The sequence below is a fragment of the Pelophylax lessonae genome, assembly GCF_965119305.1.
Source record: "Pelophylax lessonae genome assembly, chromosome: 2".
In the NCBI taxonomy this organism is placed as follows: domain Eukaryota; kingdom Metazoa; phylum Chordata; class Amphibia; order Anura; family Ranidae; genus Pelophylax; species Pelophylax lessonae.
In genome coordinates this window covers 177,622,256-177,642,806 of record NC_138769.1, presented here as the reverse complement: position 1 = coordinate 177,642,806, position 20,551 = coordinate 177,622,256, and the positions used below count along the sequence as shown (strand labels likewise).

The following is a 20,551-nucleotide window of genomic DNA, read 5'->3' as shown; positions in this document are numbered from 1 at the left end:
TGAGGGAACGACCAACAGGGACCCCACAATAAACTCACCACCGCCCGATATTAGGGAGAGCAGAGCCGGTCTGAAATGTACAGAAAATAACCCTCACAAAAAGAGGAAGTACCTGGGTCAGCACCAGAGGTAAAGTCTTGCCACTTACTGCTGTACAGCATTCTCTGACTCTGAGAAAATGGCTGCCCAATGCATTTCAATAGGGAGACCAAAACAAAATGGCCGCCCAATGCATTTCAATGGGAAACTAATAAAAAATGGCTGCCAAGCCTTGACAGGCTGATCTACAAGAAAATGGTGGCACCGATGGCACGCTATGTCGTCTAGGGGATCCCCTGAGGGGTCCAGCAAAAAAATCAGGCATGGGGGGGGGGGCCTGGCAGGGAACCCCACCAGGATTAAACCCTGCCCAACCCCCTCCAGCGGATCGAGCAATCAATGGCATTGCCCCCCCCCCCCCCGAGGGCCCCCCCCATCCCCTGCACCATAACCGACTAAGGTAGGGTCCCCCTATGAAATAGTGGGGAGGATGGCCTGCGGGGGGAGCCTTGGATGGTCAATGGGGGATGGTCCCTAGGGACCCCACATACAAGGGGGGGGGTAATCCGAGGGTCCGACCATTCCAGGGAGGGGCCCACTCCCACCTGGAAACCACAAGACATATGGGGGCACACAACTCACCATACCAACGATATTCAGGTGGGTGCCACTCCACCTCTCCACTCGGGGTGGGGGTTCTGACGGCTAAGGAATACGCTGCGACTCAAGTCAAACCAGGTCCTGTGTGTGTGTCCGCGAGGTGTTTCACTTGCTGGCCAGCCCCTGTCCAATGTCAAGACGAGACCTAGCGCGGAGCTGCGACCTTCACATGCCCCCTGGCCAGACTGGGAGACGATAAGAATCTATAATATCCAGTCCGACGCCCAGTTCGGCTGTTGATCGTAGATCTCTCAGGAACATAACTAACTAAAAAAATAAAATTTAGACACAAGGTTCCCTTTTTACAAAAAAAACATGCTAGGACTGAAATCCCAGCAGGGAACTAGGTCCTTACTCCTGACTAGGCAGAAAAAACTGGATGCCCATAGCGAAGTGAATGGGTGCATAACCTCAAAGACTGCCCCCATAGGCGTGGTAAAGATTTTTCCTGCCTAGTGTCCTACTCCTGTAGGGGGGCTGCATAACCAAATGGTTAAGAAGAATATGGAGCTGCGTCTGTCAATGAACAATATAGAAAAGTAATCTTTTTTCTTCATGGATATGTGCTGATGAGACTGCACTGATGGGGTGACACTAAAGTGCAATGATAGGCGACACTGAAAGGCAGCACAGATTGGCCTCACTGATGGACACTGGTGGGGCTGCACTAATAATCAGGGTACAGCTCCTCACCGAGATCGAGGTTGTGCCGTGTCCCAGAAACACAGTGTGCCCTGATCGCCAAGTTGCGCCCCCTTGTTACAGCAGATGGAGATCATTTAAGCCTGTGCACCCAGCGGAAAGACTTCACTTCAGATTTGTCGGGAGTCTCCTTTGAGGAGAGCACTGCTCTTGTTGTCGTTTGTCTAAACCTGAACTTTGCATTAAGATTTTACATGAGCACAATGCCCCAAAAATGTTAAGTGTGTACCAAGAACTGTCCAGCTAAGTACACCCCGTCCTAGCTAGCATCTAGTTGGAGCATAACCGGCTCATCCAAAGAAGCTGTTACTACAGGCATTTGAGCTTTCATTTTTCTCTGGAAACTCTCCTCCATGTTAGCCAATGTGTTCATGCACACTATAGGCATTTTTAGAAGTTTACAAGCCAAAAAAAAACCCTTATATATTGTGCATGGAGACATTGGCTAACATGGAGGAGAGTTTTAAGGCAGAGAAAAACAAAAGCTCAAATGCCTGTAGGAACAGCTTCTTTGAGCTGTAGCGTGCATGAGACATTAAAAGGCAGAGAAATAAAAGCTCAGAAGCCCGTAACAGGTTTGTTTGTTTTTTTTTTTTTTAGCTGCAGTGTGCATGAGCCCTTAAACATCTGCCAAGAAACCTTCTGTCGGAGTTTATGAAACAGTTTAAATGTCGTACTTCTAGAACCATCAGGAGAGTACAACAAAAAGGAAGTCATGAATAAGGATTTTACAGAAGTACAAATTCTTCATTTGGTAATAACTACACACTGAGATGAATTTTCAAACAATTGATTTATACAGACATATTCAGACTAAAATGGAGGTGCTGTGTACAAGATATCCGATTAGCTAAGGAAAAAAAGTGTTGCATTGTTAAATTACTTTAGCTACCAACATAAAGAAAAGGCAAACACAGATAATTTACCTGACATATCACATATGAGATGGTATCCCCAGCCTTAACTTTTCTCCCACCTTGAGAATTCATCCATAAGGCAACATGTACATGTGGCAAGCTTTTTTTGTCGGGGTAGTCCTGTGGATCTTTTGTTAATGCCTGAAAGATCAAATTGTAAACTTTTAACAGACAAAAATATATTAAATTAGAACTGCGGACAAACTTTTTCTTCTTTTTTTTAGTTTTGGACAGAGTGGGGATAGATTAGAACACCTGTTGGGTATTTATTGCTATCGGTGCCCCCATTAGGGAGATTTACCTTCAAAATCTGTTCACCATTATCATTGAAAGGTAAAGTATATGAAAAAACAGAATTTTTGTAAAATCTTACCTGTAAAATTCCTTTCTCTGAGTCCTCCGACAGTCGCCGCCGCCTCTAAGCCATCACTGTTGGGTATTGACTTCCGCTCCGCAGGAGTAGCTAGGCATAAAGACTTAGTCAAAAGAACAAAGTCATTTGCATATACACACCCATGGGGGCTGTCCCATCTGGTCAACACCCACCTGCAGTGATCACTCCCAACTCAGTTTGGTAGCATAGCAGTAGGTAATAAGAACACAACCCCAAAAGAGGGGCGGGGGCGGCGACTGTCGGAGGACTCAGAGAAAGGAATTTTACAGGTAAGATTTTACAAAAATTCCATTTTCTCTTACGTCCTCCGACAGTCGCCGCCGCCTCTAAGTCATCACTGTTGGGATGTCCCAAAGCAGTATAGACATGAGGGGTGGGAGACGCAACCGTAGAAAAGGCAACGCAGTACCCACATCAGAGAAAGGAATCTTACATGCACCGTAAGAGAACCTTCTGGGCAACAGAACAAACAATGCTCAACAGGAGCAACAGCCCAGGAAAGCAAATACCAACAGCCAGGGACCCATAAAAAAACAAGGGGCCTTCATGGCACTGCCGCACTGAGAACCTTGCGGCCAAAGGAAGCATCAGCTGATGCCAGAACATCTACTTTGTAGAATTTGGAAAAAGTGTGCACCGACGACCAAGTCGCAGCCTTGCACACCTGGGCCACAAGGCCCGATGCCAATAGGCCCAGGACGCACACACAGATCTGGTAGAGTGTGCCTTAACAGGGAAGGGTGGAACCCGTTCCTTCAAGGCGTAAGCCTGTTCAATGGTCTGTCTGATCCATTTGGCAATAGTCGCTGCAGACGCAGCCATGCCCTTCAGAGGTCCCTCAGGAAGGACAGAGTGAATCTGATTTCCGAAAGGATTCCGTAGACAGGTAAACCCTGATCGCCCTGACAACATCCAAGGAATGCAGAGCAACCTCCTTAAGATGCTTAGGCTTCGTACAAAGCGAAGGCAGGACAATGTCCTCATTAATGTGGAACTCAGAGACCACCTTAGGAAGAAAGGAGGGATGCGGATGCAAGACCACCTTATCCCGGTGAATCACCAAGTATGGGGAAGGGCAAGATAACGCTGCCAGTTCCGACACCCTGCAAGCCGAAGTGATCGCCACCAAAAAGGCAACCTTCTTAGACAGCAGAGTCAACGATATATCCCGAATGTTTTCAAAGGGAGTACGCTGTAACACGGACAGAACCAAGTTCAAGTCCCATGGAGGTAAGGGCTCCTACCTGGGAGGAGCCAAATGTCGCACACCTTGAATGAAGGTGCGAACCAGAGAATAAGACGCCACAGGGCGTTGGAAAAGACACACCAGACTGGAGGAAGGCCAACACTCTCGACACCGAGTACGAGCGAGGGGAGAACCCCCTGGACTCACACCAGGTGAAATAAGCCTTCCAGGTACGGTAATAGATCTTACCAGAGGAGGTTTTCCTAGCCTTGACAAGGGTGGGGATGACCTCAGAGGAGAGACCCCTTTCCCTCAGGACCTGGGTCTCAACAGCCAGGCCGTTAAAGCCAGCGACTGTAAAGCAGGATGGAAGATCGCACCCTGAGACAGGAGATCTTCCCGCAGAGGCAGTCGCCACGGAGGTGCCACTGCCAGGTGAACGTCGGCGTACCAGGACCAGGACCAGCCCGACAGGCTGGCATCCGTGGTAATCCCCGTCCACACCAACGGACAGAAGGACTTGCCTTCCGCCACCGACGGGGACTGGAGTCACCACAGAAGAGCCAATCTGGTCTGACGACTCAAGGAGACATTCAGATCCAGGGACTGAGGCAATCTGTCCCACCTGGCCAGGATCTCCGCCTGGAGAGCCCGCGTGTGAAACTGAGCAAAGGGTATCCCCTCGAAGGCAGACACCATCAACCCCAGGCCCCGCATACAGGTCCTGAGTGACGAGGACGGGTTGTCCCTGAGGGACCTGAGCTCGTCCTGCAAGGTCCGGAGCTTGTCCTCCGGCAAGAACACCTTTGCCTGAGCAGAGTCCAGAATCATTCCCAGATAGGGAAGACGAACCGATGGAGACAACGTTGATTTCTGAACGTTGATGGTCCATCCGAACTCCTGGAGCGTCTGTACCGTGATGGACAGATCGCGCACTAGGTCCTGGCTGGCACGTGATCTCAGAAGTAGATCGTCCAGGTAACCCAAGACCGCAATGCCCTGTGCCCTTAGCAGGCCCAGAACCGGCACCAAAACCTTGGTGCCGAAGCGAGACCGAAAGGTAACGCCACAAACTGATAGTGGTCCTCCGCTATCGCGAACCGAAGGTACCTCTGGTGACCCTCGAAAATGGTACGCATCTTTTAGATCTATCGAGGCCAGGAATTCTCCTGGGCTCAGGGAGGCCACCACCGAGCGGAGAGACTCCATACAGAACTTCAGATCCTGCAGACGCCCCGGAGGCAAATGAAGATTTGAGGGAAATAATCTGTCCGCCGGCCGGGAAAGGAATTCGATCTTGTACCCCGATCGAATGATTTCCAGAACCCACCTGTCCGAAATCCGGAGCAGCAAAGGTTGGAGGAAACCACGCAAACGTCCCCCCACCCCTGAAATGGGTGAGGGCGCCCCTTCAGGCAGAGGCGGACTGACCCGCCGAGTCAGCATTGCCTGACTTCTGCTTACCCGCCCAGGGTTTCTTCTGGCTGCCCTGGGCCTTGAAGGGCTTGCCCTTGGATTGGTTCCGAAAGGCACGAAAGGACCCCTGATTGGATCTAGGCGCAGAACCCCGCTTGCCTCGAAAAGACTTGTTCTTCGGGTTCTGGGGCAGCAAAGTGCTCTTGCCCCTCGTGACGCCTTTCACCAGGGTATCCAACGCCTCGCCAAAAAGGCGAGAGCCAGCATAGGGAAAATCAGCAACCGTTTTCCCCGAGGACTGGTCAGCCGACCAGCTCTTCAGCCATATCAGTCGCCGGTTAAGTACCGAGACACTAGAGAGGCGTGCTACTAAGGGGGCCTCATTTAAGGCCGCATCACACAGATACATGATTCCTTGGTCGATTTGATCCACCATTACCAGCCGGGCAGGCGGAACATCATCAGACACGAGGTTGCTCCTAAGCACCTTAGTCCAATCAGCCATCTCCTGAGCCACCGGACGCGAAAATGGGTCTGAGCAACGAGCCCGCCACCGTATAGGAATGGCGGGCTAGAGACTCCAACCGCCGGTCCGTGGGATCCCGGAAAACCAGGGTATCCTCAGAAGGAACCAAGGTAGCCTTGTTTAACACGGCCACAGTGTGATCTACCTGTGGAGGCACACTCCATCGTGATTCCGTAGCCGGTGCAAAGGGATAAGCAATTTGAACCGACTAGGCACCAGGAATGGACGTTTTAACGTGCGCCACATTTCATTAAGTGTAATGAAACTCAGCCGGGCAGGGAAAAACCTGCGCCGACTTGCGGGTCCTGTGCTTTCCAAATGAGGACACAACGCCCGGAGGACTGGGCTCATCCTCCAAATGTAGTGTTTCCTTAACAGAAACAATTAATTCATCCATGGTCGGCCGCTCTTCAGGCGACCCCGGGGAGGAGGTATCAACCCCTTCCACCTCTGCCTCCCCCTCAGACCCCAGCGGGTCCAAGGATGAGCGAGACCCTGAAAAGGGCACGCTCGCAGCAGCAGCCATATCGCCATCTGAATCAGAGGAGAGAGACAATCTGGGCCTCTTTTTGGCAGCACATTCAGCCATCAGCATTTCCATATCTGACACCAAGGTCGCCACTACAGCGGCCAAATCAGGTCTCAGAGGGGCCACAGGAGAACCGGGGGCCCCCACCAGAGCTGGGGGGAATTTGCTGTCCTGAGAATCCATTGCTCAAGGTGACAAAAAAACAACAGTGCAATAAAGTTTGTACTGCCCCTTTAAGACCGATGCGGAGTGCACAGCCCACCGCTACAGCTACAGTGACAAAGACCCCCAAACAGGAGAAGGGAAAACTGAGCCAGAAGCAACAATACAGAAAGATATTGAGAGCGATAACCTGCAAAGCCCCGCAGTGTTGCCACTGTCCTGCTTCAGAGGAAAAGGAAGTGCTGTCAGAGTAGGCTGAACTTATAGGCTGCATGACTCAGGGAAAATGGCTGCCCCATAGGATTGCATGGAAGGCTCCGGCAAAATGGCCGCCGGACATGCAATCGGAACGATCATTCTGCTACCGCAAAATGGCGGCGGATGGCGCCAAAACAGCATGTAGTATTGCCCATAGAGAAGCCAAACATGCCTGGCCATACCTAAAATGGCGGACCGCACGGTTTTGCCCCGCATCGGTCGCCACACAAAGTCTGCACCCCCAACAAGCACCGAAGTGACACAGGGAAGGGGACCCCCAAAAACAAAGCACCGCAGCGCATGCACAGGCGATACCCGCAGGGACCGTATCAGGGCGTCACACAGGCACAGACATGGGGGACACACATCAACACAGGACTGCCACCCCAGACAGAGGCCCCACACAGAAGTACTTACCTGTACCAGATGGCGTGGGGAGCCTCTCAGAACGGGAAGCCGCTGTCCTCATCTGACAGGGAATGCCGTTAGCCAGGGACATGACACTGCAGCATCGCAGATGTGTCCTGTGAGGTAGCCACCTCACAGGCTGCATCCCTGCTGCGAGCAGGGATGCGTCGTTCATAGTGTCAGGACGAACCACGGCTGAACGCTCGATGGCGGGCTGGGGTTCCATCTGACCCTCTGCCCTGGAGAACCAGGGCTGTCAGTCCGAATCCCAGCACCGCATGATCCATCTTCTTCTCAAGAGTCGACTAAAAACAAAAAGCTGACAAAATAAACAGCTAGTAAAGTATGAAAAAACTGACATTTTCAAAGAAAATCAACTAAAAGATTAGTTAGGCTGAGACTGTAGCCCCAGCACAGGGAATCCTAACTACTCCTGACGCTAGGCAGAAAGAAACTGAGTTGGGAGTGATCACTGCAGGGGGGTATTGACCAGATGGGACAGCCCCCATGGGTGTGTATATGCAAATGCCTTTGTTCTTTTGACTAAGTCTTTATGCCTAGCTACTCCTGCAGAGCGGAAGTCAATACCCAACAGTGATGACTCAGAGGCTGCAGCGACTGTCGGAGGACGTAAGAGAAATTCCAAATTTTGGGTTGTTCCCAGAAAAGTAATAAAAAGGGGAATCTTCCAACGGGGACACTAGTTTTGGTGACCTGGGGGCCCCAAGGGATGACCTAATTTGCAGGGGTTTCCTCACTTCCTCTTCGGCTATAGGACAGGAAGTGAAGACAAATCTCCCTAATGGGACACAGATGGCTAAAAAAAATATAATTGACAGGGGTTATAACTAGTGATTGACCGATATCGTTTTTTTTATTGCCGATATCAATATTTTGGTTATCGCATACTGGTATCAGCAGATATTTTCATACATTAAAAAAAAATATATATATTACCCCAAACCCCTCCTCTGCACTTAAAAGCATTCAAAACGCCAAGTTTGGCTGTTTTGAATGCTGTAATTTTTTTTTAATTTGGCGCAGAGTTCCCAGAAGTGATGTCATGGGTTTTTGCATGGAGACCCGATCAGAACCGAATGCGGCTTTGATCGGGTCTTCTCTTCGGCGGCTGTGCAGGCTGGTTGCTTGGGTCTCCCGGTGGGACAGGAGACCCGGGCGAGCCGCGGAAGGAAGCGGGAGGGGGGGCATCCCCTCCTGCTCCTTGTAATGACAGCCGAGCGGCTTCCCAGCCACATCGGTTGTCATTACAAGACAGCTGACCGTCGGTCATGGACGCCGGTACTGGGGTGATGCCACTAGCTGCAGGCATCACTCCAGTACATGCACTTTCCCGAAATATCGGCAGCCTCAGGGGCCGATTCCGATATATCGGGGAAAGTGCATATCGGCCTCAGATCTATCGGCTTTGCCCAAAATCGGTCGATCCATAGTTATAACCCTCCTATACCAAGTGCCTATACCTATATCAGTGGGAGAAGCAAAACATCTAAGAATCATGCAGGTACTTTGTCAGGGGCCACAAAATCTAAAATGATGAAATTCTTCTGAAATTAAAAATCTGAGAAAAAAGTTTTAGTTCAAGTAGAGTGGTGATCAAGGTATATTAAGGTATAGTTGCCTCCAAAGTCCTGCAGTGAACTTCTATCAAATGCCTTTTCTATCTATGCTACAAACTAGATCAGCCTGACCTCACTGACAACTCTTCCAATAATGGGGACATCAAGAAAACATCAGAAAGACTTATGACCGAGTTACAGAGACAATCAATTATTCAACTCCTCAAGAGTTAGTGTGTGGTAAGAGATGGCCTAAAAGTGTTTATAACAAAGATTTTCAAATGTATTTTAAAATCTCTTTGCTGCTGATCGCTTACTTACTGCCACTCCTCTGAGACATTTGTCTGTTTGTGGCCAGCATGCCAAAGTTTAAAAAAGTCCTAAAATAAAATTCCACAAACTCCAAAAGAGAACACATGGATAAAAGTCTTGACAAACTAAGCAGAAATAATTATTCTATAAATAGCAAGGGTAAAAATGGTAAACATTAAATACAACTAACAAACATTACAGAATGAGACATCAAATCTGAAATGATGGGAAAGTGAGTACAGGGAACCTCCCTCAAAATGCTACCTTATTAATTTCATACTGGATGACAGGTACACCGCCATTAACCACATTCTCTCCAATCTCCATGAGCTTCTTCTGAATATGTTCAACTATGGTATCACGAGGTTGGTCCGATAGGAGTTGACTGATCACGTAACTGGAATAAAGAGACAAGGAATGAAAGGCTGAAAGATAACCCCAGAAAGAAATAACATCTATCTATAAAGTCTATAAAGTAACTGATGGTACTGTCCATTAGAATATTACCAAATTAAAAAATAAAGGTCACTGGGAACATAATGAGCAAAACAAACAAACAAAAAAAAAAAACTTTAAAACATGAACTGTAGGGGTCTGATGTTGTTTTCTTATACACAGAGTCTATAATACTCAAACACAGTCACAGATTAACTGCAAATATAAAGATCAGGAATAAGAACTATACAACCTAATCTTTAACAAGAAAGCCAAAAAGCATTTTCAAAAAGTGGTCAGCATCTTATTCAGAACAGGATAATTTAAATTCATCAGTAAGCAAATACAAACCAGCTTATGAAATTAGGGCAATTCTATAAAAAGTTTAATACCCTTTAATGATCTTAATGTTAGCCTACAATCAAGTGTCACAGTCAATATGTACTCAAGCGAAAAAACAAAAATCATACGCTTAAAGCGGTAAACTTATTTTGGACTTGTATGTACAAGTAAGCCTATAATAAGGCTTACCTGTAGGTAAAGTGAATATCTTATACATTTACGGTGTTTAGGAGATATTCACACAGTATGCAGGCAGTGACGTCACCGGTGCATATACTGTGAAGGAATGGCATACCCATGCCACTCCCTCAGAGCTGTGTGCCGTGCCTTCTGCATGCATGCGGGGGGACATCATTGCGGCTCGGCCAGTCAAGCGGCCAGGGCATGGGAACTAGGAAGACCGGGTGAAGATGGAAGCCCTGTCAGCATGTGGCTGGAGGGCTTCATTCTAAGGCAAGTATTTTATATTATGCTAGTATTTGATGCCTGCCAAGGCAGACACCTGGCCCTTGATGGTACTCAAGGCCAACTTCTGAACAACGCCCTGTTGAAGAAAGGTTAAGATCCGAGCCAAAGAAAAGGATCAAGGGATGAGCGCCAATCGACTCACACCAAGAAATGTACGCTTTCCACGTACGATGGTATAGCTTGCTGGAAGACAAGACTTCCTTGTCTTCCCCATAGTAGGGATCACTGATCCAGACAAACCTCTATATCCCTCAGTACCTGGCTTTCTAAAGCTAAGCCATTGAAACCAGAAACTAAAGTAGGATGGTAGATTAGCCCTTGGGACAACTGGTCTTCCCTGCGAGGAAGCCCCCAAGGGACGTTTACGGCCACCAGAATGATTGGAAGATCCTCACTCTTGATTCCTCACTGGAACTGCGGAAAAAGCCTGAGCTGAAGATGATTTTGGCCTTATCGTGGCCCTTGGATGCCTGCGGCATCTGCCAGAGGAACGCGTGATCTCGCCACAAACTTCGGTATCCTCCTGTGGAGCCGAAACCTGCTAAAGGAACTGGATGTAAGATTGTGCAAACAGAAATGTCTTGAAGGTGGATACCACCAGACTCAGAACCTGTATCACGTCCTGTGGTTCCTGAAATTTGTGCAGAGGAAGGACCACCCTGGTCAGAATTAAAAATCAGACTTCCAGTAATTCCATTCCCTGGACAGACACAGGGGGGACCTTAGGTAGTTTGGACATTACCTGAACCTTTGCAGGAATTAAATCTGCACAAGGAGACTCGGGACCTAAAAAAACCTGAAAATAAACTTTGCCCCCCTTTGTGGGTACCTCCAAAATAAACATTTTGTGGATCTCTTTGACGCTCACAAAAGAAGTCCAAGCGAAGATTTCCCCCACCCCAATAATATAATAAAATATGCCCTGATGAACCCCGTGATGCACCTCTATTACCTCATAACATAGAAAGTTGCAAAGATTTTCCCTTGGGACTTTAAATTAGGTACAACACGACCAATGAAAAAAATTAAAAGTGCAAGTTTATTGGAACATACAATACCAGCAAGTAAACACAGACAAGTAATGTGATATCAAACAGATGTGATGTAATACATAGTATATTATATTATATATTAATGGTCCAGTTCAGTATTCCAAAGAACTATCCATTGTATATAGACCTAATTACAAGATAACGGTTCCCAGGACAACCTCCCCCAGCCACATCCTAAATATATTGAGTACTAGAAGCAAATTCAGGACCAAGAGACAGGGAACAAAAACCCATTGGGAGTCTAACCCAACTTAGGTGATCCCCTGCTCACATCCTATGGTAGAGGATTTTTAAAGCTCTGGGGTTGTCATAGATAAGTCATGTTACTATTAAAATACATTTTATTGGTATCAAAACAAAAAGTTTAAAACATTAATCCATAAAAAATTAATACAACCATAATCTGTTAACAGAGTACCTACAGTTCACTGTTACTAGATTATGGTTTGATTAATATTTTACTGCGCAAGGCTCCTTCCCTTTCCTGAATTGTGGCAGGAAAGTACTCGCTTACCGTTAATGATGTAATCCAGGGTAGCACCAAACAGGCGATCGCCTTGAAAGGGCAGATCAATGAGAGTTTACTTGGAGGCTTGGTCTGCGGACCGATTCTTAAGCCACAGCACGCGCCTAATCTCCACCGCTCAAACAAAGTTTGCACAGCGCAGGAGCTGTATCCAAAACTGCATCAGAACTAAATTGCAGCTCATGGACCAACTAGTCCACTAAATCAACATAAACAGCAGGGGCCTGCTGACCCCCCAGGACCTGGCGCAAAAGCTTGGCCCATTCAATTAGGGTCTGAGACACTAGGGCTCAAGCAAAGACTGGTCGCAAAGCCGAACAAGCCATAGTAAACATGCTGCGTGTCACAGCCTCTGCTTTCCTGTCAGCCGGGTCCTTAAAGGACTGGGATTCCTCTACTGTGATCATGGTTGCTTTATTCAACCTGAAAACAGAAGGGTCCACCACGGGTGAACTAGTCCACTGTTTTAAGTGACTCCACAAAAGGGTAACGTACATGCGTTAACCTGCTGCGACCATGAAGGAATCATCCTCACCATCGGATGGATCTGGGGGTGTGATATTAAGTCCCCCTGGATGGGCCCGCATCCACGGCGGCATCAGGCTCAGAATCAGATGAGACAGCCTGAGCAGGGGAAGGTGGTGGACGCTTCCTCCTGGCCCTTTGTCTACACGCCACTTTCTTGCGGGACACTAAGAACTGCAGGACCGCCATCAGTGCAATCATGGGAAGCTGGGGTTCCGAGGGACCTGCCACCTCCATGAGGGGGGTCAGTGGGGAGATGTGACCCTGAGGCTCCACAAGGAAAGGAAGAACTTGCAGTACAAAAATGATCTTTTAGCACCACTAAAGGATCGCCTCAAGGCTCAGAAGAGGAGGAGCTTCGGCATCCCCACAAGGCTTTGGTCACCTACAGTGTCTCCCGGACTAAGAGAAAATGGCCACGCACTATGCATTAGGTCACAGATCACGTGATTTCCCCTGAAGTCGTCACGTGACCTGTGACGCAACGAGTAGGGCGTGGACAGAGAATACCGGAAGTGACGCTATGACCACCACAAGCGGTTTAGCCTGAGCCACCACCGGACTGTTATCCTTTACTGTAAGTTTTTAATGTTGTTTGTTTTATTAAATGTTCAATCATACTACACTATGAGAGCTTCCTTTCATCCCTCCATATGAATACATGGGGACAAGGGATCCATAGTACTCCTGAGATCACCAGCCAGGCACAGGGCAGACCATATATACTTCGGGAACAGATGTGCCGAGGACATCTAGCTGTGGAACACTATTATGACCACTGTATGGATAGAATACCATTATGTGTCCTATCCAAGAATAATTGAGGTAAGCTGCTTGAGAGCACAGTGGTGCCAGTTGTCTACACTGGTGAAAGGACACGATAGCACAATTTAGGACTTTCCATTTTCTTGATGGACTACCATCATATGTGCTATTGAAGATCACAGTCACTTATTTATTTTTTAAATACAATTCTTTTGCACGTGTGCACTTTTATATATCTAGCAAAACACTATCTACCTCTTAAATTTTTGGATGTTGTTCTCAATGTAGTAATTTTCCTTGTGTTGCACATCCCATCCCACATTTTCAAAAATGTTTACATGATTTTGCACTTGATTGCGTTTACTGTGAATTATTCACATCAATGTGTCTCTGTTGCGCAATTTTTTAGGGTCACACATTCAAGCTGCTATTAAGGGAAGCATTACACCTATTAAGTTAATTCTTGCATTTATATCACCTAGGATAAATAAGCGTTTGAGTGTTAACAGCGACCCTATATCAATTAGATCTCATCCCACTTTTTTTGTTCTTTACATATAGTGATTGCGCGAGAGTTTATCAACAATGTTTTTGCAGGCCCACTCCGAGGTAACAAGTCTTTAACAGGATAGGAGAACAGGCTACTTCACCTGTACCTGAAAGGTTCCTATGAAAGATAGCGCTGCAGAGCTTCTCCCCTTGGTACACATTAATAGGTATATGTATTCAACCGAGCAACAGTCCAATGTTAGTACAGCAATCTCCCCTGCTGATATGTTGGGTTTGGGTCTCCCCCTGTCAGAACACTTTTTTTGGCCAAACAAAATTTAAACAGCTTAACAGTAAATAAAATGAAAAAAAAATCATGGCACGTTTTTAACACCTGCAGAAGCCCTGAGGAAATCACACTATAGAAAACTAAGTGTTTTTTTTTTAACTCACCGACATTCAAATTAATTTAAATAAAAAATAAGAATTGGGAAAGTTTTAGATATCGTACATTTGCAATGAGATTCAGTGATTTTGGCCTCCTTAATGACTAGTGTGATAAGCTAAAGAAAGAAAAAATAGAATTTTTGTAAGAACTTACCATAAAATTCTTTTCTTTGAGTCGTCTGACAGTCGCCGCCCACTCATACAGTCTTCACTACTAGATATTGGTCTTATCCACAGGAGTAAGCTAGGCAGACGATTTTGTTAGAAACATTCACAAAAACTTTGCATAGACACACCTATAGGGGGCTGTCCCTCTGGTGCAATACCCCCCTGCTAGCAGCATTCCCAATTCAGTTTGGTAGCAAGCAGTAGATAGTCAATGAACCCCAAAAGAGGGGTGGGGGGCGGCGACTGTCAGAGGACTCAGAGAAAATAATTTTACGATAAGTTCTTCCAAAAATTCTATTTTTTCTTACGTCCTCTGACAGTCGCCGCCCACTCATACAGTCTTCACTACTGGGATGTCCCAAAGCAGTGTAGATGTGAGGGGTGGGAAACGTAACCGTCTCAAAGGCAACGCAGCACCCAAATCAGAGAAAAGAACCTTATCTGAACTAGAAAGTTAACACACTGGGTTAACAGGAAAGCTCAACAGGAGCGAACAAATCCAGGAAAGCAAAATAACCAGGGAAAACCCCCAACAGGAGGGGACAGGATAAAAAATGCCATGTCTCCCCTAAGGCACTGCCACACTCAGAACTTTGCGGCCAAAGGAGGCATCTGCAGACGCCAAAACATCAAGTTTGTAAAATTTTGTAAAGGTGTGCACCGACGACCAGGTCGCCGCTTTGCACACCTGGGACACCAACGTCTGATGGCGGAAGGCCCAAGACGCATTCACCGCTCTGGTAGAGTGCGCCGTGACAGGGAAGGGCGGAGCCCGTTCCCTAAGCGAATAAGTTTATACAATCGTCTGTCTGATCCATTTAGAAATGGTTGCCGCAGACGCAGCCGTACCCTTCCGAGGTCCCTCAGGAAGGACAAAAAGAGAATCCGACTTTCTGAAGGATTTAGTAGATGACAGGTAAACCCTGATCGCCCGGACCACATCCAAGAAATGCAAGGCATACTCCTTAAGATGCTTCGGATTCGCACACAGCGAAGGCAAGACAATGTCCTCATTGAGATGGAAATCAGACACCACCTTTGGAAGGAAAGATTGATGAGGTCGCAAGACCACCTTATCCCTATGAACAACCAGGTAAAGAGAGCGGCAAGATAGGGCCGCCAACACCGACACTCTGTGAGCAGATGTGATCGCCACCAGAAAAGTGACTTTCCGTGACAGCGCAGGCAGAGGAATCTCCCGGATGTTCTCAAATGGAGGACGTTGCAAAACGGACAAAACCAAGTTCAAGTCCCAAGGAGGCAAGGGTGCCCTCCTAGGGGGAGCCAGATGACGCACCCCTTGAATAAAGGTGCGGATCAAGGAGTGTGACGCCAAGGGCACTGGAAAAGAATGGTCAGCGCAGATAACTGACCCTAGATAGTCGTCAGTTCAAGACGCTGGTCCACACCAGATTGCAGAAAGGCCAACACCCTCGCCACCGAAAAGGAGCGAGGATGTAAACCCTGCGATTCGCACCAGGCGAAATAGGCCTTGCAGGTACGATAATAAATCTTACCGGACGAGGCCTTCCTTGCCTTGAGTAAGGAATGACCGCCGACGAGAGACCCCGATCTCTCAAGACCTTGCTTTCAACAGCCACGCTGTTAAAGCCAGCAACTAAAGCAGGATGGAAGATCAGCCCTTGAGACAACAGATTGTCCCGTAGTGGAAGCTGCCAAGGAGGATCGACGACCAGTTGCATGATGTATGCGTACCAAGACCGGCGCGGCCAGTCTGGGGCCACTAGAATCACCAACCTCAGTTCCGAGACCAACCTACGAAGGAACCTGAACAACTGAATCGGGGGGAAGGCATAAATCAGGTGCTACCGAATCCAAGGCACCACCAGCTAGTCCGAGGCGTCTGCCAGAGGATCGCGTGTTCCTGCCATGAACCTTCCCACCTTGTTGTTGAGATGAGACGCGAACAGATCCACGTCCGGGGATCCCCATCGCGCACACAGCACCTGAAACATCTCCGGGTGTAGGGACCATTCCCCCTGGTCCAGGGCCTGACGGCTCAGATAGTCGGCCTGCCAGTTCTCCACACCTGGAATGTGAACTGCCGAGACCTGCGTCTCGGCCCAAGACAGAATCTCGGCCACTTCCTTGGCCGCCAGGGCACTCCTGGTGCCCCGTTGGTGATTGATGTAAGCCACCGCAGTTGCGTTGTCCCTCTGCACACGCACAGGGCCCCGAAGCCGATCCGACCAACGAAGCAAACATAGTCTGATCACTCTCAGTTCCAAGACATTGATCGGTAGAGAGGATTTCTCCTCCGACCAAGTGCCCTGGGCAGACAAATTGCCCAGAACGCCACCCCATCCCGACAGGCTGGCATCCGTGGTGATCACCGTCCTTAACAACGGCCAGAAGGATTTCCCTTCTGTCAGAGCCGGAGACTGGAGCCACCACAGAAGATCCACTCTGACTTGGTGGCTCAATGATAACCTCCTGTCCAAGGACTGAGGATGCCTGTCCCACCTGGCCAGAATCTCCGCTTGCAGAGATTGTGTGTGGAACTGTGCAAATGGTACCGCCTCAAATGGCTGACACCAATCCCAGAGACCGCATGCAGGTTCTGAGCGATGAGGATTCGTTGTCCCTGAGGGACCTGACCTCGTTCTGTAGAGTCCGGAGTTTGTCCTCCGCCAGGAAGACTTTTGCCTGGGTGGAGTCCAGAACCATCCCCAGGTAAGGGAGGCGAACAGGAGGAGACACTGTCGACTTCTGAAAATTGATGGTCCACCCGAACTCCTGGAGCATCTGAACCGTGGTTGACAGATCATGCAACAGAGTGGCACTGGAGCTCGACCTTAACAGGAGATTGTCCAGATATTCAAAGATTGCAATCCCCTGCGCCCACAAGAGGGCCAGGACAGGAGCCAATACTATGGTAAACACCCTTGGAGCCGAAGCGAGACCGAAAGGCAAAGCCACAAACTGATAGTGCTCCTCCGCGATTGCGAATCGGAGGTTCCTCTGATGACCTTCGTAAATGGGGATGTGCAAATATGCATCCTTGAGGTCGATGGAAGACAGGAAATCTCCCGGGCTCAAGGAGGCCACCACCGATCGGAGGGATTCCATGCGGAACTTTTGAACCCGCACAAAGCGGTTCAGAAAGTTAAAGTCAAGAATTGGACGCACCTTGCCCTCCTTTCTGGGCACTGAACAGATTCGAGTAGAAACCCCGAAACCTGTCCCGATGTGGCACCAGGACTATCACCCCCTGGGCGAGGAGATCCTGAACTGCCCCCGTTTAAGATCACGGAAACGATTTGGGGTCAAATGAAGATTTGAGGGAAAGAATCTGTCTGCCGGGCGCGATCGAAATTTGATCGTGTACCCTGACCGAATGAGTTCCTGAACCCATCTGTCCTGAATCTTGGCCAGCCAAGGTCCGGGAAAACAGCGCAGACGTCCCCCCACCCTGGAAACAGGTGAGGGCGACCCTTCAGGTCGAGGCGGACTGGGCCGCCGTGCCAGTGTGGGCAGCTTTAGGCTTGCCCGTCCAAGGCTTCCCACATGGAAGAAAAATATATTTAAAAAAAAACATTCTTAATTTCCCCCCCCCCAAATATATTGGAAGTAGATTTGAAATGCTACAATTTTGGCCATATTCAATATATTTCAAAAAAAATTTCCCTAAATATATTGGAAATATATTTTTCTTCCATATGGGTTCTTCTGGCCACCAGAGGCCTTGAATGATTTGCCCTTGTCTTGTGCCTTGAAGGCACGAAAGGACCCCTTGGTTAGGTTTGAAGGAAGGGCCCCGCTTACCGCGGAAAGACTTGCCCCTGGACACCTGGGGCAGCAGTGTGCTTTTACCCCCAGTGACCCCCTTAACCAATTCGTCCAGTGAGTCCCCAAAAAGGTGATTCCCTGCATAAGGGATGTCAGACAACGTCTTCTTGGAAGTCTGGTCGGCCGACCAGGTTTTCAACCACACGATGCGACGGATCGTCACTGCGACCGCAGATAAGCGGGAGACTAAAGGGGCCTCATCCAAGGCCGCGTCACACAGGTATAAAACAGCCTGAATAATTTGGTCCACCTTCGCCAGAGTAGCCGGAGGGGCGGAATCAGCCACAAGGGTGCGTCTTAGGAGTACCTGAACCCTCCACCAGAGCTGGGGGGAATTTGCTATCCTGGGACTCCATAAAACACACTTTATGGCGCTGGCCCTTTAAATTGGCGATAGCGGCGGTTCCCACCGCAATGAGTGACTAGCCTGTGCTACTAAGCACTGAAGGATATAACTGCCAGCAGAGATAGAAACCCGAAAAAATAGCAGAAAAGCCTCCCAGAAGTGTATCTATACTAATACCATGCTGCCAGCTCGATGTGAGTGCTTGTAGAGAGGAAATTATGTCACGCCACTAGAGGCCGAACATAGGTCTAAGGTACAAGAAAATGGTTGCCAATGTAAGTCTATGGGGGAGGCTCCGAGAAAATGGCCGCCGAGCACATGGGTAAAACACATTGCCCACACTAAAGATGGCGCCCGAAAGGGCGCCAAGCATTACAGAGGAAATGGCTGCTGCCCTTACATGAGGCCAAACAGCCTGCCCACACCCAAAATGGCGGCCCAGCGATTTTACACCACTGCGGCCCCCACCAAGTCTGTACCCCCAAAATGCAGCACAAGCACCACAAGGGACACAGGGAACCCCGCAAACCCCCCACAGGGACCCCCGCTATAGCGCCCCCGCAGGGACCATGAGGGACACACGGGAACCATACAGACAGACATGAGGGGGATAACGCAGACTCCAAATAGACTGTCATCCCCACAACAGAGGTCCCACAGACACCCCCCAACAGAAAATGCCATAGACAGAGGGGTAGCATGGTACTCACTAATCCAGCGAAAACGTGGGTGCCACTCTGACGGTAAGCCTCCCACTCTGGGTGGGGTTGCTGTCAGCCCAACAGGACGCTAGCAACACACGGCGTACCGCAGTTGAGACATCCTAGCGAAGTAGCCACTCCGCAGGCTTTGTCCCTGAGGACAGGGACAGGTCGTTTGCGAGGCCAGGGCGTACTCATAGCCTGCTAACGCTCGATGGCAGGCTGGGATTCCGTAAGGCTCTAGTACAACCAGTGTGATTCCCAGCTCAGCAAAAGCCGTAGTCTTCTGACTAAGCGCAGGAACAAATAAAAAGCTATCAGTGTAAAGAAAAATCATTTAGCAGAAATAAAAATTAAAAAGCAGAAGAAAAGGCTGAGACTGCAGCCCCAGCCAAGGGAAGCCTGCCTACTCCTAACTAGGCTAAATACAAACTGAATTGTGAATGTTTCTAACAAAATCTTCTGCCTAGCTTACTCCTGTGGATAGGATCAATACCCAGTAGAGAAGACTGCATGAGTGGGCGGTGACTGTCAGATGACGTAAGAGAAAATGGGCTGAAGATTCTCGGCGTAACATCTTTTACATTATACAAAAAAAATGGGCTAACTTTACTGTTTAGTTTTTTTCAAATTCATTAAAGTGTATTTTTTCCCAACAAACTGTATTTGAAAGACTTCTGCGCAAATGCAGTGTGACAAAGATTGCCATTTTATTCTCTAGGGTCTCTACAAAAAAAAAAAATGTTTGGGAGTTCTAAGTAATTTTCTAGCAAAAAATACTTTTACCTTGTAAGCAACAAGTGTCAGAAATATAAGATTTTTGTAAGATCTTACCGTAAAATATTTTTCTCTGATGTCCCTCGACAGACGCAGCCTCATCTCCATGAGCTGAGTGGGTTATGCTCCTCCCATCAGGAGTAGTCTAGGCAGGAACATTTCAATGTACACGCCCTAGGGGCTGTCCCTCCAGGCATAACTCCCACTGCCACAGCCCAGCACATCAGTTTAGTTTTAAAGCAGTGAAGACAAAAGACTCAACCCCAAACAGAGTGGCCGGTGCTGCGTCTGTCGATGGACATCAGAGAAAAAGATTTTACCGTAAGATCTTACAAAAACATTTTTTTTCTCTATTGTCCATTGACAGACACAGCCTCATCTTCATGGGCTGAGTGGGACGTCCCAAAGCAGTATAGGCATGAGGGGTTGGAAAAAACGCAACCAGACAGTAACGTCAACTCCAAGAGGCTAAACCTTGCCAACCGGGCAACAGAGCTCAACCAAACAGGAGCTCACCCAGGTAAAAGACCCCTAAGAGAATAACAAAAAAACATCTTATGAAACAGCAGCCTGCAAAAATCTTGCAGCTAAAAGAGGCTTCCAAAGATGCCAAC

At 48.3% G+C, this 20,551-nt stretch overlaps 1 protein-coding gene across 1 annotated transcript in view; it reads right to left on the bottom strand.

Moving 5' to 3' along the window:
* POLA1 (DNA polymerase alpha 1, catalytic subunit) overlaps nt 1–20,551 on the bottom strand; it is a 1,022,539-nt gene that overhangs the window by 484,208 nt on the left and 517,780 nt on the right. The window contains exons 30-31 of the mRNA XM_082247055.1: nt 9,351–9,483; nt 2,328–2,459 (exon numbers count right to left, since the gene is read on the bottom strand). Of these exons, the coding sequence (XP_082103181.1) occupies nt 2,328–2,459; nt 9,351–9,483 (265 nt within the window). The remainder of the gene's footprint in view (nt 1–2,327; nt 2,460–9,350; nt 9,484–20,551) is intronic.